The 17,420-nt window shown below is 33.9% G+C and overlaps 1 protein-coding gene across 14 annotated transcripts in view; it reads left to right on the top strand.

Moving 5' to 3' along the window:
• Positions 1-17,420, top strand: part of LCORL (ligand dependent nuclear receptor corepressor like) — a 180,137-nt gene that overhangs the window by 58,750 nt on the left and 103,967 nt on the right. For 10 of the 14 annotated variants that reach the window (XM_061419751.1, XM_061419739.1, XM_061419742.1 and 7 more), the window contains exons 3-4: positions 3,976-4,055; positions 4,952-5,081. In XM_061419751.1, coding sequence (XP_061275735.1) covers positions 3,976-4,055; positions 4,952-5,081 — 210 coding nt within the window. Of the gene's footprint in view, positions 1-1,224; positions 1,288-3,975; positions 4,056-4,951; positions 5,082-6,534; positions 6,576-17,420 lie in introns of those variants that run through there. The other 4 variants (XM_061419745.1, XM_061419744.1, XM_061419743.1 and 1 more) reach the window with 3 other exon arrangements.

Below are 17,420 nucleotides of genomic sequence, written 5' to 3'. Positions count from 1 at the left end.
GAGGTATCCAGACAGGTTTTTGAAGTCAAGAATGAGGAAATACTTCCTCTGCTTCTGTTTCATGGAACAGATTATGGAGAAACCATTTGGGCTGGTGCTTTCTGTTTGGGGAGGCTATTAATTATTGATTTAGTTCCTTTAATTGATAAGTGCCTTTTGAGGTTTTGTATTTTTTTGTGAGATTTGATAGATTGTGTCTTTCAAGAAATTTGTCCATTTTACCCAGTTTGGTGGGAAAATAATGTTTTCCATAATATTCTTTGTTATCCTTTTAATGTTCATAGGATCAATAGTGATGGCCCCTCTTTCATTTCTGTTGTTTTTTTCTTTTTTCCTCATTTAACTTGGCTAGAGGTTTATCATTTTATTGATTTTTTTAAAAAATCAACTGATCCTAATTTTTTAAAAGGCATAGAATATAAACTGGAAGGATATATTGCAAAATGTTAATCATTATTCTCTAGATGATGAGATCATAGTTTTTCTCTTTGTAATTTCAGTTTAGTTAATATATAGTTCATAATTAAAGATTATCTTTTAATTCTATTGCCTACTGTTCAGTATCTTTTATCAAAATTAACAAAGTTATAATCACTATCTTGTGATCTTAATGAAAAATCTAGTTTCAGTATTCTCTTTAATCATTTTTCATTGAGCTTTGTCTTTAGGAACTGCAGATTTATTTTTTGTGGTTAGAGGGTACTGAAGATAATAAAAACATTCAAAAGAAGTGTGATTAGTTAAAATGAAAGTAACATTTTCTGGACTTAATGTGTTTTGCAAATGTTCTTATTTAATTTTTACTTCAGCCTTAAGATGCCATTATTACCCTCATTTTACAGATGAGGAAATTGATGTTCAGAGAAGGTAATTTGCCCAGGACCACATCTGGTATGTGGAAAGACCATGATTCAGTACAAGGCTCTCTAATTTCAAAGTCTGTTACCTTCCCAGATAGACTAGGTAAATGAACCAGACTTTGACCACAAGAATATGCATACATGGTGGAAAGGTTGATTTTGATCATTCATTTACTATCAGTTTTCATATATGACATTGCCTTTATTAATAAGGCTAGTTGTATAAGGTACATAATTTGACCTTTTTGAGCTTATAACTTCATGTATTAAAATTTCAAAATGAGAGACAACTTATTTTAGAGATGACTATCTGATTTATTGTCAAATTTTGTTTGAGAGATAAAATGAATGTGTTTTGTTGTAGTGCTTATTTAATTTTTATGACCTGAAAGGACAACCTGGACAGAGGGAGAAGTCTGGCCTCCAGGTGATTTTTCAAAATCGCTTTTCCTATATATAAAAAATGTATACCACCAGCATTTATTTGGATTGAAAATTAAAAGTTGCTATATAAAGAGTAAATATTTTCAAGTAAATTCATAGATTTCCAAACATAGTAACATTTAATGGCATTTATGTAATCATTGAATATTCAGTGCCATTTATTTTAACTATTTAGGCATTTATTTTAATTAAATTTCCTTGAAGAACTTCACCTAAAGTGACTAAAATAAATAAGGATTATCTCAGCACGCCCAATTTTATTTTACAACTGATAATTGTCTGAATTAACCCAAAGTTGTTGTCCTTTGAGTCAACGTAGTTTTCACTTAAGCTTTATGAAACCTTTCAATGATTTTTCAAAAATACCTTTTCCAGACCTACTAGCTGTTTTTCAAAAATCCTAATTGGGACTTCTGTGGTGTCCAGTGGCTAAGACTTTGTGCTCCCAATTCAAGGGGCCCAGGTTCTATCCCTGATCAGGGAACTAGATCCCACATGCCAAATGCTGCAACCAAAGATTCTGAATACTGCAACTAAGACTGGCACAGCCAAATAAATATTAAAAAAAAAAAAAAATCCCAGTGCTGGAGTCCTTTCATATTTCCGGTTCTTGAGGCCATAATTTTTAAAAGCAGTAAGATTTCCTTGATCTATCAAAATTATGCTTGGCATATGAGTCAAGTTTTAGTACAGTAATGCTGCATAACAAACAGCTTCAGAATCTATTTCATGCTTATGGGTGACTATTCATTGGAGTCTAGGCTGTGGATGGGGTTTACATCTCCTCATGACTCCACGTTCCAGACTGAATGGATAATGGCTTTATGGGGCAAGTTCTTCTGATGTTGGATGGTGAAAGTTCAAGATAATTGCCATGGGGAATTTGCCATGTCTTTTAAAGCCTCTGTTTAGAGTGGTATACTGTCACTTCTTATATATTCATTTCATTGGTCGGAAAGCTGTGCCTCACTCTCTGTAAGAGACACTGCATAGTCTTATTCAAGAGTGTGAGTCTGTGATTCTGATATAATGACTGGGTAAAAAGTTGGAAAAAATTGTGAACCTGCATAACTACAGTTCTGGGTTTTTAATTGTATAGATTATGTAAACCTTTTGATTTGTCAGATTGTTTACACAAATTGATCAGTTTTCTTAAGCAGATATTCAATTAAAGTTATCTGTCTTCTGCAAACTAACTTTATTAAATACATGTGTCATAGTACAGAATTTAAAAAACAATGACTAGTGATTCTACCTGACTAATAATTAGCCTTTGCATGATGTTTTGTAGTTTATAAAATATTTTAATATTTTAAAAATTTGATCACAAATAAGTTAGGTGACAGAATCCTTATTTTACAGATATGGAAATTAAAAGCCTGGCTTGGCAAGGCTATAACTAGTAGGTTCCATTCCAGATTTTTGGAGACTTCAAATCCAGTCATCTTTCCATTATTTCATACTGGATCTTACGTTCCCATTCCCTATTCTTTCCAAGTTTAAATAAATAATGGGAATATTTCTGGACCACTGCCAGAAATGAAAGGAATCTATCACTGTACTCTTTATATTCCAACAAATTATATATCTTCTATTCTGACCTGTGTATCTGAATTAATGCAAGAGGCTGAACCTATCTAGTATTTATTCATTATCATTCCAGAAAGATGAGTTTATTTCCTTTGTTGTTTAGCAGAAAACAAGTATTTAATTTCATTAAACATTTCAAAAGTATAAGAAATTACTGTGGTACACCAGTGCTTTTCAAATTAGTTCTAATGTAGCTGCCTCAGATGATGATGGTTTCTGTATTTGAGGTTCTGTGTATTAACTTATTTGGGAAAAGAAATTGGAGGGAGTTTCTGTTGCAAGGAGTAAGTTTGAAAATCTCTGTCTATACCAAGTATAGTTAGGATGGCAAAGTTATAATTTCTTCATAAAATTCCTTCATTTGAAAATGTTTTCCACAAACTCTCTAATATATTCCAGTAGTTGGATTATAAGGAACATTCTTATGAAAAAAATCCATGTTTCGTAATGAATAATGTAACTTGTTTACTTGTTTTTTACCCTAACTTTTACAACAAATCCTTTAGCAATGTAATAAAAAAATCTGATCTGACTTTTTAGTAGTGGATTTCTATTAAATTTTCTTGGACAGCATTCCATGTTCTCAAATTTGTAGGTTTTTCTGGTGCTTTATTCCATTTCTCTGTTTTATATTGTCATTTGTGCCAAATTTATTCCCTTATCCCCTATCTCCCTGTCTGTTCTGATTTCTTTCATAGTGAAAATAAAAATTAGTAGACAATAATAAATCGAGTATTTCAGAAGGTTAAATGATACTTAACACATTATTAACCAGTGACATGTTAATGCTACAGGTGTTAGTTTCTGCAGAAATACCCTGGTCGAATAATGTGTTAAAACTCTATTGTTGGATAATGAATTTATAGCCAGCTCATTGTTCTTGCTACTTTGTCCAATAATAGTGCAAAATTACTCTCCATATTTCTTTTTAAATGTCACAGGTTTAGTTTTTTTTTAGGCCTTTCCCCCTTACTTTTAGTAGTTAGCTTTTTTATATGACCCATTGCTGTGGAGAGTGGTAATTTTATTTGTTTTTATATAAAGTTAGTGTATTTAATCAATATTTTTCCCTCTTTTGAAGACTGTGAACCAGAAGAGCTGACTGACTGGTCTATGGATGAAAAATGTTCATTTTGTAACCTACAAAGAGAAGCAGTCAGTGTAAGTTTTAGTGCTATCAAATTATTTCTAAACTAATTGCACAGTTGTAACACAAATTTTTTAAACTTAATTTGTTCTGAGAATTTGGGACTTACAGTGAAATTTAAATACTTGATTTTGATAATGAGAAGAATATTTTGAAGTCTCATGTTAGATGTCTAACATTTAGCTTAACTTGCAGGTGAAAATCCCAATACACTCATCTTTTTTGCTTATTTCACATTTGTTTCTTAAAACTCCTGACTCGTAAAGTTCAGTTCAGTTCTGTTTTGTATTTAGGTCAACAAAGGTGAGCCTAGTTTGATCTGAGACTACCTTACAGTCTGATTTCTTAGGAATCAGTGGTTGGAAGATAATGTACTACTTTTTAGATTTTTACTTTTTCATGAAGTCTTTTGGATATCGTAATTATCTCCTGTGAAATAATTATCAGTTTTTACTGTAAACAGGGCATAAACTAGACAAGTAGAATCTTCTTGTATGGTAGGAAGTCCTAATTCTTTTAATACTGTTGTGAGAATGGCAGAGAAGAAATGGGAACTTGGAGAACTTGCACCCATTTTGGTCATGTTAGTGGGTAGACATCTGCTTTGTTCTTAAAACTCTCATTACTGGCATGCTATATAGTGAATTTATTTAACAATATATTTTATCTTTTCTCCCCCTTCCTCTTTTTTGACAGTAGTTTTGCTAAGAAATAAGGCTAGTTTGGCCCTCTATCAAAGATAAATTTCTTTTTTCCTGACTTCTTCCCCAAATTTTATGTTCTGTATATAATTTCATATATTTAAAAGACAGAACAAATGAACATTTAGAGAATTTCTTTTTGTCATTTTAATGAAGTCCCATGTTTAAATAAAAAGTAATTTTTTTATGATGTTTTCTTCTACTTTTAGGATTGTATACCATCTCTTGATTCTTCACAGTCAACACCAACAGAGGAACTATCATCTCAGGGCCAGTCCAACACTGAAAAGATTGAATGCCAAGCAGAAAATTACCTAAATGCACTCTTTCGAAAGAAAGGTAATATTGATATACTTTGTCATTTAAAATTTGTAGTAGAAACCTAAAATGTATGAATTTTTCTCACATATGAGTTTTTAATATGTCAGTCTCTACTCCATTCTTGATTATTTCCTTCTTTGTCCTTAGTTTTTCTCCATATTTTTAGGGCATTAGGATTTGCAGTCACAGGGCTAGTCTTCTGCTAGGCTTTCCTTTTCACCATTCTCAAATCTCTCCTTGACTTTATTTTGTTAATTACTGTAGGCAGAAGAAGATTTTGTATGCTTTTGGTCTTCCTTATTTTGTTGCTTTTCTCAAGACTGCAAAAGTTCTTTTGTGTTCAATAAGTGATAGATATAATATATTGCAAAACTGTTTATAGAAATGTAACAGTTAAAAATCATTTATCAGCCAGGTTGGTAGTATATTTGCTGGCTTGAGATTTCAGTGTTTCTTTGATAGCTTGAATGTGCTGTTACAATGTCACTGTTCTTCTTTGCTGCCTATCTAAACATTTAATCCAAATGAGGGTTGTTTCATGTGTTTCCTTGCTTGATACATATGTATCAGGCAGAATTTGTTTTTATATCTTAAGCTACTTGAGAAAACTAGAGGAATATAGACCCTTCCATTTTTTTTCTTGGCCATTTCTGCAATAGTAGAATGTATTAATTTTTACCACGTAGACCTTGGGAGTAAGTGATGGTTTAGGGGGAATGCAGGGTGGTAGTGGGAAGCTCATCATACCTCCCAACTTCCAGAGATGAAGAAAATGGTACTGGATGTTCATCTAAGTACTGATAGTGCTTTTAATACTTTGAATTAGGTAACATCAGATATTTTCTGTTAAATAGGTAACTTTCAAGTTTTAATCTGTAATGTTGAATATTGTCCTTACCTTTGAGAAAGGAGGCTTTTGTTCAGTCTTAGTGTTATGAGTTCTTTTATGTGTTGAAATATGAAAATCCTCTGATTAGAAGAATAATTAGCATATTAAAAGGCCTAAAGTTAAGAACTATATATATTTTTAAGTGTAAAGGACTGAAAATCTTTCCCTGTGTGTAATTAAAGTAACTCATATTGAGAAATTGTCATTGTCTTTAAAAAACAAATTAAAAAAATTTTTCTACATAAACCAATATAAAAATATTTTACATGCTTTAAGGATTTTGTATTAATTTAGAAAATTTTATTCTGCCTGTATATTTACACTTAACGAGAAGAATTACATTCTCAGGTTTACATCACAAAGAGAGCTGGAGGAAATGTATGCATTTACACACATGCATGCAGTAAGTTTCACTCATCTTAGAACTCATTACTCAGTCTCCTTCTCCTTTGAGTAATTTGTAATGGTAGTAGGTAGAAATTAATAATAGTAACTTTTAATATTTGATAGTATGGAGTTAACCTGTGCTCCATTGCCCTATTAAGAGTAATCAGTAAAAAATTGGTACTATTTCAGCTGATTCAAGCATCTGGGTCTTCAAGAGGTCTCCTACCAGTGGTTGGGTGAGTGTTCATGGATATTTAGTGACCTCTCCATTTGGGGATTTTTTGTTTTTCTTCGAGATCTTTGAAGGATCACAGAGTTTTTAAATAAAAGGTTCTTATTAGTAGTATTTTTGCCTTACTTTAGGTCTTTAGTATTTTTGTCTTTGTTAATTTCTTTATTTGTGGTCCATCATCACCTTAATTGAACATAAGGACTTTTCTACTTGTTTACTTGGCATTGTTTCTGTTGTTTGTTTTTAATTTCTATGAATGAAATAGTTTTTGAGATTTCCAATATGGTCTGACTAGGATGTGGCTAGAAGATAGTAACAGTATCTTTTAAATGGTCTTAATTCCTTTATGCATTTATTTCTTTAGTAAGTTCTTTAACTTTGAAACAAAAGGCAAAAAAAAAAAAAATGTGTTTTTAAAGATAGGAAATACTTCCGAGTCTTTGGAAGCAAATAAAATGCTAATAGAAGCCTCTAGTTGGTTGGTGAAGTTTTTATTTGATTCCTGAACATTTCACAAAGTCAGTCATTTTTAGGAATTCTGGATATTAGTAACATTAGTATTACTGATACTTTGAATCTGTTGCTTAGTTTGAGGAACATAAGCATGTGATCATCTTGCCAAAACACAGAGAAATCTTTTAATATTCTTATTATAGCTTGTTTATTATCTTTCCTAACTATAGTTTTATGGGCTTCGATGATATGTTACTTTTATTGAGAACTCACACTTGGGATAATTATTATGGTTGATGTCACCAATTATGATTGAACACTAAGCCCATTTAATCCCAAAACATTGTTGAGAGATAGATACTTTTGTTATCATTTTAACAGATAAAGATAATGAAGCTCAGAGAAGTTAAGTTTTGTGTTGTGAACAGTTGAACCCTGGGAAGAAATTTTTAAAAGGTCAATGATGTTTTATGTGAAGAACACTTAGATTCTAAGTATTAAGTAGAAAAATCTTCCTGTTTTCTACTACTTAGCAGCCTAGAATTAGGATTATTTTAATTGAATTGGGAACGCTAGAGAGGACCTATCAGAAATTCAGAGCATTCCATCTTTCCTTCATATGAACTATGAACAGCTTTAGTGATTAGTTCCCTTACACTATTTAATAACTGGAAAAGCTTATTACTTAATCTAAATACAGTTTGGACAATCCCTTATATTAGAAGCTAGTCAAAAATACTCTTTGTGGGTTGAATAAGTATAGTCAGTGAGAGGGGATATTTTAGTGTAGAAGTGAATTTTTAACTAATTTTGTATATTCTTTAGAAATGTTTCAGAATTGAGTTCCTTGTAGACGTTAACCTGCACATTTACATTTACGTGGAGTGCTAGAGTAGAATGAAGCCTCCATGATAGCAGGGACTTTGTTTTGTTAATTGCAGAATCCTCAGTATATGGAATAGTACTTGTCACATCTTGTATCTTCAATAAATATTTCTTGAATGGATAAATGAGCACTAAGATACACTAAGATATGTTCCAGTTTTTCCACATACTTATGGTATTATCCTTATTCCATTTGAAGAACAAAATTGTTGTGCATGTATATATAGTTTATCTTCTGCTTTGTACTTAAATTTATTACTATATGTTTAGCATGAATATGTTTATTTGTTTTGAAATGTGGATAAACATAGGCATATAAATATAAAATGCCTTTTCTGAGGCTATCCTCATAGGATGTAAACTAAATTATTTTGACTTTAGGCTTTATATTCTCTGATCACCTGAAGCAGTATAAATCACTAGCTTACAATTCAAGAAGATATCTCTTTCATTTTTCAGTTAAAGAAGCATACTTAACTAAATAGGACAGATAGTATGCACACTGTAGCTGAATGAATCATACTGCTAAGTATATAATAAAGCCTTCCTTCATCAAAATATGATGTTTTTCCTACTTTATCCTCCACCCCCCCTACCCCCACTCCCACCCCGCCACAACACATATTTAACATTCATTTAACTATTATTCTGGCCATTTCTTTTCGAAGCCCTTCTTGATATATAGTTGAAAGCTGCTATTAACCAATCTTTTCCCCTGAAATTAATTGATAGCCAGGTTTTATATAAAGTTTTTCATGCCTTTTCTGAACACAAATCTTTTTCCCTTTAAACTTTTAATTTTTAAGCTTTATAATATTGCATGAAATAAATATTAATACTTCTCATTAATTAATTGGATTATGTCTGATACTAAAACATTTGACTTCTTAGAAACAGGAGTATTAAATCTTTTAGATTGCTTTTCTCTTAAATGCAGGTATCTTTGAATGGCTATGTAAATTTGACCTGATTCATTCATACCCTAAGTATTTCTTATACAAATGCACCTTTCTGATACCATGTGGTCATACACTGAAAAAGTGAATTTAAAATGTTATATTCTTTGCAACCCCATAGACTCTAGCCTGCCAGACTCTTCTGTCCATGGAATTCTCCAGGCAAGAATACTGGAGGGGGTAACCATCCCCTTCTCCAGGGGAATCTTCCTGACCCCGGGATTGAACCCAGTTCTCCCACAGTGCAGTTAGATTCTTTACCATCTGAGCCACCAGGGAAGGCCCCTTGGCTTTCTCTTTATATGTGGGTTGCCTTTTTGGAACTCTCAGGGAACTGTATGTTGCTGCTGCTGCTGCCAAGTCACTTCAGTCATGTCTGACTCCTAGCAACCCCATGGACTGCAACCAGACTCCTACACCCATGGGATTTTCCAGGCAAGAGTAGTGGAGTGGGTTGCCATTGCCTTCTCTGAACTGTATGTTAGTGTGGTAAAATAATCCACATACTATTATGAGTCATAATACAGAGGTGTTCATGAAAAGATTTTTTTGGGCCATATACATAGATGATATGAATGAAATTCTGAGAACACATTTAAAGTTATAACTGGATTTAAGATATTAGGCATTTCTGTTAAAGTCACCTTTCTGCCTGTAACACCCTCCATAGTAGGAATTAAAGACAGACTGTTGGATTATTCATTTACCATTACCTGGATTCTTTTATCTCCTTTTGTCTTCTTTAATCTCTAATTTGACCTAATCAGTTACGCCTTTATAAGCACCCATATTTTTTTCCACTGTGTCTTCTGAAACTTGTGATCTTTCATCAACAGTCCCCTATATCCTCAGTCTTTTCTCTTTTTTTTTAAATTTTATTTTATTTTTAAACTTTACAAATTGTATTAGTTTTGCCAAATATCAAAATGAATTCACCACAGGTATACATGTGTTCCCCATCCTGAACCCTCCTCCCTCTTCCCTCCCCATACCATCCCTCTGGGTTGTCCCTGTGCACCAGCCCCAAGCATCCAGTATCGTGCATCGAACCTGGACTGGCGACTCATTTCATATATGATATTATACATATTTTAATGCCATTCTCCCAAATCATCCCACCTTTTCCCTCTCCCACAGAGTCCAAAAGACTGTTCTATACATCAGTGTCTCTTCTGCTGTCTTGTATACAGGGTCATTGTTACCATCTTTCTAAATTCCATATATATGCGTTAGTATACTGTATTGGTATTTTCTTTCTGGCTTACTTCACTTTGTATAATAGGCTCCAGTTTCATCCACCTAATTAGAACTGATTCAAATGCATTCTTTTTAATGGCTGAGTAATACTCCATTGTGTATATGTACCACCACTTTCTTATCCATTCATCTGCTGATGGACATCTAGGTTGCTTCCATGTCCTGGCTATTATAAACAGTGCTGCGATGAACATTGGGGTACACGTGTCTCTTTCAATTCTGGTTTCCTCAGTGTGTATGCCCAGCAGGGGGATTGCTGGATCATAAGGCAGTTCTATTTCCAGTTTTTTAAGGAATCTCCACACTGTTCTCCATAGTGGCTGTACTCCCACCAACAGTGTAAGAGGGTTCCCTTTTCTCCACACCCTCTCCAGCATTTATTGCTTGTAGACTTTTGGATCACAGCCATTCTGACTGGTGTGAAATGGTACCTCATAGTGGTTTTGATTTGCATTTCTCTGATAATGAGTGATGTTGAGCATCTTTTCATGTGTTTGTTAGCCATCTGTATGTCTTCTTTGGAGAAATGTCTATTTAGTTCTTTGGCCCATTTTTTGATTGGGTCATTTATTTTTCTGGAGTTGAGCTGTAGGAGTTGCTTGTATATTTTTGAGATTAGTTGTTTTGTCAGTTGCTTCATTTGCTATTATTTTCTCCCATTCTGAAGGCTGCCTTTTCACCTTGCTAATAGTTTCCTTTGTTGTGCAGAAGCTTTTAAGTTTAATTAGGTCCCATTTGTTTATTTTTGCTTTTATTTCCAATATTCTGGGAGGTGGGTCATAGAGGATCCTGCTGTGATGTATGTCGGATAGTGTTTTGCCTATGTTCTCCTCTAGGAGTTTTATAGTTTCTGGTCTTACGTTTAGATCTTTAATCCATTTTGAGTTTATTCTTGTGTATGGTGTTAGAAAGTGCTCTAGTTTCATTCTTTTACAAGTTGTTGACCAGATTTCCCAGCACCACTTGTTAAGGAGATTGTCTATAATCCATTGTATATTCTGCCTTCTTTGTCAAAGATAAGGTGTCCATAGGTGCATGGATTTATCTCTGGGCTTTCTATTTTGTTCCATTGATCTGTATTTCTGTCTTTGTGCCAGTACCATACTGTCTTGATAACTGTGGCTTTGTAGTAGAGCCTGAAGTCAGGTAGGTTGATTCCTCCAGTTCCATTCTTCTTTCTCAAGATAGCTTTGGCTATTTGAGGTTTTTTGTATTTCCATACAAATTGTGAAATTATTTGTTCTAGCTCTGTGAAGAATACCGTTGGTAGCTTGATAGGGATTGCATTGAATCTATAAATTGCTTTGGGTAGTATACTCATTTTCACTATATTGATTCTTCCAATCCATGAACATGGTATATTTCTCCATCTATTAGTGTCCTCTTTGATTTCTTTCACCAGTGTTTTATAGTTTTCTATGTATAGGTCTTTAGTTTCTCTAGGTAGATATATTCCTAAGTATTTTATTCTTTCTGTTGCAATGGTGAATGGAATTGTTTCCTTAATTTCTCTTTCTGTTTTCTCATTATTAGTGTATAGGAATGCAAGGGATTTCTGTGTGTTGATTTTATATCCTGCAACTTTACCATAATCATTGATTAGTTCTAGTAATTTTCTGGTGGAGTCTTTAGGGTTTTCTATGTAGAGGATCATGTCATCTGCAAATAGAGTTTTACTTCTTCTTTTCCAATTTGGATTCCTTTTATTTCTTTTTCTGCTCTGATTGCTGTGGCCAAAACTTCCAAAACTATGTTGAATAGTAATGGTGAAAGTGAGCACCCTTGTCTTGTTCCTGACTTTAGAGGAAATGCTTTCAATTTTTCACCATTGAGGATAATGTTTGCTGTGTGTTTGTCACATATAGCTTTTATTATGTTGAGGTATGTTCCTTCTGTTCCTGCTTTCTGGAGAGTTTTTATCATAAATGGATGTTGAATTTGGTCAAAGGCTTTCTCTGTATCTATTGAGATGATCATACGGCTTTTATTTTTCAATTTGTTAATGTGGTGTATTACATTGATTGATTTGTGGATATTGAAGAATCCTTGCATCCCTGGGATAAAGCCCACTTGGTCATGGTGTATGATCTTTTTAATGTGTTGTTGGATTCTGATTGCTAGAATTTTGTTAAGGATTTTTGCATCTATGTTCATCAGTGATATTGGCCTGTAGTTTTCTTTTTTTGTGGGATCTTTGTCAGGTTTTGGTATTAGGGTGATGGTGGCCTCATAGAATGAGTTTGGAAGTTTACCTTCCTCTGCAATTTTCTGGAAGAGTTTGAGCAGGATAGGTGTTAGCTCTTCTCTAAATTTTTTGGTGGAATTCAGCTGTGAAGCCGTCTGGACCTGGGCTTTTGTTGGCTGGAAGATTTTTGATTATAGTTTCAATTTCTGTGCTTGTGATGGGTCTGTTAAGATTTTCTATTTCTTCCTGGTCGAGTTTTGGAAAGTTGTACTTTTCTAAGAATTTGTCCATTTCTTCCACGTTGTCCATTTTATTGGCATATAATTGTTGATAGTAGTCTCTTATGATCCTTTGTATTTCTGTGTTGTCTGTTGTGATCTCTCCATTTTCATTTCTAGTTTTATTGATTTGATTTTTCTCCCTTTGTTTCTTGATGAGTCTGGCTAATGGTTTGTCAATTTTATTTATCCTTTCAAAGAACCAGCTTTTGGCTTTGTTGATTTTTGCTATGGTCTCTTTTGTTTCTTTTGCATTTATTTCTGCCCTAATTTTATTTTTTTTTTATATTTTTTTATCTTAATCATGTTTATTCTTCCTTTTTTTAATTTTTTTTAATTTTATTTTATTTTTAAACTTTACATAATTGTATTAGTTTTGCCAAATATCAAAATGAATCCATCACAGGTATACATGTGCTCCCCATCCTGAACCCTCCTCCCTCCTCCTCCCCATACCATCCCTCTGGGTCGTCCCAGTGCACTAGCCCCATGCATCCAGTATCGTGTATCAAACCCGGACTGGCATCTCATTCCATACATGATATTTTACATGTTTCAATGCCATTCTCCCAAATCTTCCCACCCTCTCCCTCTCCCACAGAGTCCATAAGACTGTTCCATACATCAGTGTCTCTTTTGCTGTCTTGTATACAGGGTCATTGTTACCATCTTCCTAAATTCCATATATATGCGTTAGTATACTGTATTGGTGTTTTTCCTTCTGGCTTACTTCACTCTGTATAATAGGCTCCAGTTTCATCCACCTCATTAGAACTGATTCAAATGAATTCTTTTTAATGGCTGAGTAATACTCCACTGTGTATATGTACCACAGCTTTCTTATCCATTCATCTGCTGATGGACATCTAGGTTGCTTCCATGTCCTGGCTATTATAAACAGTGCTGCGATGAACATTGGGGTACACGTGTCTCTTTCCCTTCTGGTTTCCTCAGTGTGTATGCCCAGCAGTGGGATTGCTGGATCCTGCCCTAATTTTTAAGATTTCTTTCCTTCTACTAACCCTGGGGTTCTTCATTTCTTCCTTTTCTAGTTGCTTTAGGTGTAGAGTTAGGTTATTTATTTGACTTTTTTCTTGTTTCTTGAGGTATGCCTGTATTGCTATGAACTTTCCCCTTAGGACTGCTTTTACAGTGTCCACAGGTTTTGGGTTGTTGTGTTTTCATTTTCATCCGTTTCTATGCACAGTCTTTTCTCTTAATGTTCCCTTTACTTTATTGCTTTAGGTGAAACCTGTATATTCATAAAAGATGCTTTTGTAGCCCTTTCTCTTGCTAAATGTTTTTAATTGCTTGCTTTATGTAATATAGGAGTGATAAAATTGACAAGTTCTGAGATCTTTATAGCTGCTTTCCAGTCATTTATTTACTGTCCTCACTCAAAACCCTGAGCTTGTCTGAAGCACCTGACATCTACCTGTTCCATCCACATCATCATGTTACACACCTCTACTAACTTTTTTTACTTTCTTCCTCCCGTCTTAGTTCTTGGTGACTTCAAATACTATGCAGCTGATTCATGCAACATTCTGGCTTCTCAGTTACTTGACCTCTCCATTTCTAATGATCTTTTCCTCCATTCCACTCCAGCCACCTTTCTGATGATCATCCCTAGACCTTTGCCACCTCCCAGATATAATTTCAACCATCCCTATTTCTGACTACCATTTTATTTTAATAGTCATCCCAATATTTTTTTAACCTTGCAACCCCCAATCTATTGACCATACCACTTCTCACTATTCATTGTCTCATGATTTGACTTGTCTCCTTACTCATTTCAGATACTGTGCTTGATTGCTGTAATCATCTTTCTATAAAATCTTAACTTCCTTGCTTCTCTTTTCCTTTCTCATATTTGTATGTCAGAACCTCATCTGGATTTTGACCCTATACCCCATGTATTATACACTTGCCCTGGAACAGCTGAACTTGACTAAAGTTAAACACCTAGGTAATTATTTTATATCCCTCTCCTCAAATTCTTCACAACTAAAAACCACCATTCCTTTTTGTAGCAGTTACCTTCTAACATTATATAATTTGCTTATTTTTTAAAATGTATTATTCACTGTCTTTTTCCATCTACTAGTATATAAACACCATGAAGAATTGGATTTTTGTATTTTTTCCTACTGGGATATCTCTAGCATCTGACACATAGTAGGTACTTATTTTCTGTGCTTTTAACCATCTTCACTCTGTTCTCCTTTTCTTTTCAACTCATCCTGATTAGACTTTCTTTTCTACTACCGTACTGAAACTGTTTTATCATTTTCATTGGTAATTCCATTTTGTACTCTTTAGAGGAAAGTTAATCAATTCTCACCTTATTCAGATTTTCACCATTCATCAGTGATAGGGTTGATCACTTCCTTAATCCTGGTTTCTAGGATGTTATATTCTTTTCATTTTTCCCCCCTTGTCTTGCACATTACTTCTTTCACATGCTTCTTGCTGGTTTTTGTTTTCTTTACCTTTAAATATTGAAGAGCCCAAGAGTTAGTCCGCAGTGTCTTTTCTTCTCAAATGGCTTCTCTTACTTGATAGCTTCATTTCATCCAGTAGTATGTGTTGGTGACATCTGAATATTGTAGGATTATATCTAATCCTAATCTTTTCTCTAGCTTTTCTCTGTTATATCTGTCTACTTGGTATTCTTCATTAGAATATCTAATAGGCACTTCACATGACCTCTCTAAAACAGAATTCTTGATTTTACTTTCCCAAACTTCTGTCCCAACCTTTCCTGTCTTAGTGAAAAGTATCACTCTTGACCCTAGTTGGTTGCTAGTCCCCAAAACAAGAAACTTTTCTTGATTGCTCAGTATCCTCTATACACACATGCAACCTATCATCAACTCCCATTTGTTGTTCTACCTTCAAAATCTATTCTAAATCTGACCGTGTCTCACTGTTTCCATTGCTGCCACTCTAATCCAAGAGACTTCATCTCTGGCATGTACTACTTAATATTGACCAGAGACATATTAACACCACAAGCATTAGTTTCTGCAGAAATCCCCTTGTCAATATGTGTTAAAGAGCCTCCGAACTGTTTCTCTTTCTACTTTTCTCTTTCCAACCAGTTCATTTTTCTACACAAAATGATATTTCTGAAGCCCAAACCAGTACATTATTCCTCTGCCCAAAAGTTTCCAGTGGCTTTGCATGTCACTTAGAGTAAAATCTATCAGAGGTTTGATCTACATGGCCTAGTTTAGCCTCCTTTTCAGCCAAATCTCTTATTGGTCATTCTTTTGCAGACTCTGGCTTTTTGCTCAGCCTCTGATGTGCTAACCTTATTGCCGTCTCAGGGTCTTCTCACTTGCTGTTGCTATTACCTCTGTCTAAAATCCTTGTTTGCACCTGAACATTGCACTCCGTTGTATTAGCAAACATTACCCCTGGCCCTGATCACTTGTTGCTCCAACCACCCTGTTTATGATAATTCTTTCAGTCTTTCCTATCATTCTGCTTTTTGTTTGTTTTTCTAACTGACTCCTCTTTTAATGTGTTTGTTGTCTCTACTACTTCTACAGTATAAGAACAATAAGACGGGATTTTTATTATGCTATATCCCTGGCACTTAGAATTGTATCTGATACAGTCAAAACTCAATAACTTAATTGAGTGCATATAGAAAAGGAATATTTTAAAGCTCAGCAGTAATGCTTTAAAATCATGATTTAAAAGATCATGTTTTTTTTTTTTAAAGCATGACTTATAGTATACTAGATCTTTTAGCAAAGTCTTTAATGAGTCCTTGTATGTGATAAGAAAGTGTTCTAGGAATCAGCCTAAATAATGAAAATAAAAGTGATTCCAAATTTCTTTCAGAAATGTTTGGTCATGGAATTATTCTTTTCAGTGGTTTTACACAACCCTGATAACCTTTTAAGGACATAATTTAAATTTTGAGGAAGCAGTAGTTCTTCCATTTCTCTTTATATAAGAAGTTCTGTCTAAATTATTTCTTTGCACATTCTAATTAAGTTTAAAAAAATGTAGTCTGTTAGGTGAGAGGGAAGACTTAATTCTCAGAAAAGTATAATTCTATTTGGGGCCCTTTTTTTTTTGTATCACCATCTGTCCCTGGGTAATATTTCTTCCCTGTACTTTGTCTCTAGTATGGCAGATAATGGAGTTGGCCGGTGTATAAATAAATGTAGTAATCTATATATGCTATTCAAAATAATCAGAGTTCTGAACTGGAAAAAGTAACAGTTACTATAATTACTATGTACTGTTTAGCTTTTTTGTATTAACTTATTAATATCATTTAAAAATCTTCTTAGAATATTTTTCTGATTTTCTTGAGTAACTCGTAAATTTACCAGATATATCATCACCCATGTGTTCTTTCATAAAATGCTAATAATTTAGTTCTTTCTTTCCTTGAGTGTGACTTCCCCCCAAAGCAAGACTAGCAAGTTGGCCTTTATAAAACATATTTCCCATCCATGATTAGAGAAGTTAATTCATTCAGGAAAGTTCCTTCTATATGCTGGGTACCATATTAGTGAAAAAAAAAAGACAAAAACATCTCTGTCTGCATGAACTTTTGTGTGATAGTAAGGGGAAGCAAGCAGTAAATAAGTAAATTATGTTTGTGGTTCAGTGTACATGTATGCACATGCATACACACACACACAGTCACCTGCTTTACACACATGCTAGATATAAATATATATTTAAGTATTGGAGACAAAGGAGGAAGAGGAGCATAGGCTATACCAGGGCACAGGTGGTATTCAAGTAACATTTGCGCAACCATTTAAAAAAAAAAAAAAAAGGGTATCAAACTACAGAAAACC

Source organism: Bos javanicus, chromosome 6, assembly GCF_032452875.1.
Source record: "Bos javanicus breed banteng chromosome 6, ARS-OSU_banteng_1.0, whole genome shotgun sequence".
NCBI classification, from domain to species: Eukaryota; Metazoa; Chordata; class Mammalia; order Artiodactyla; family Bovidae; genus Bos; species Bos javanicus.
Note: the sequence above shows the minus strand (reverse complement) of the source record. Positions and strands in the feature narration are given on the sequence as shown.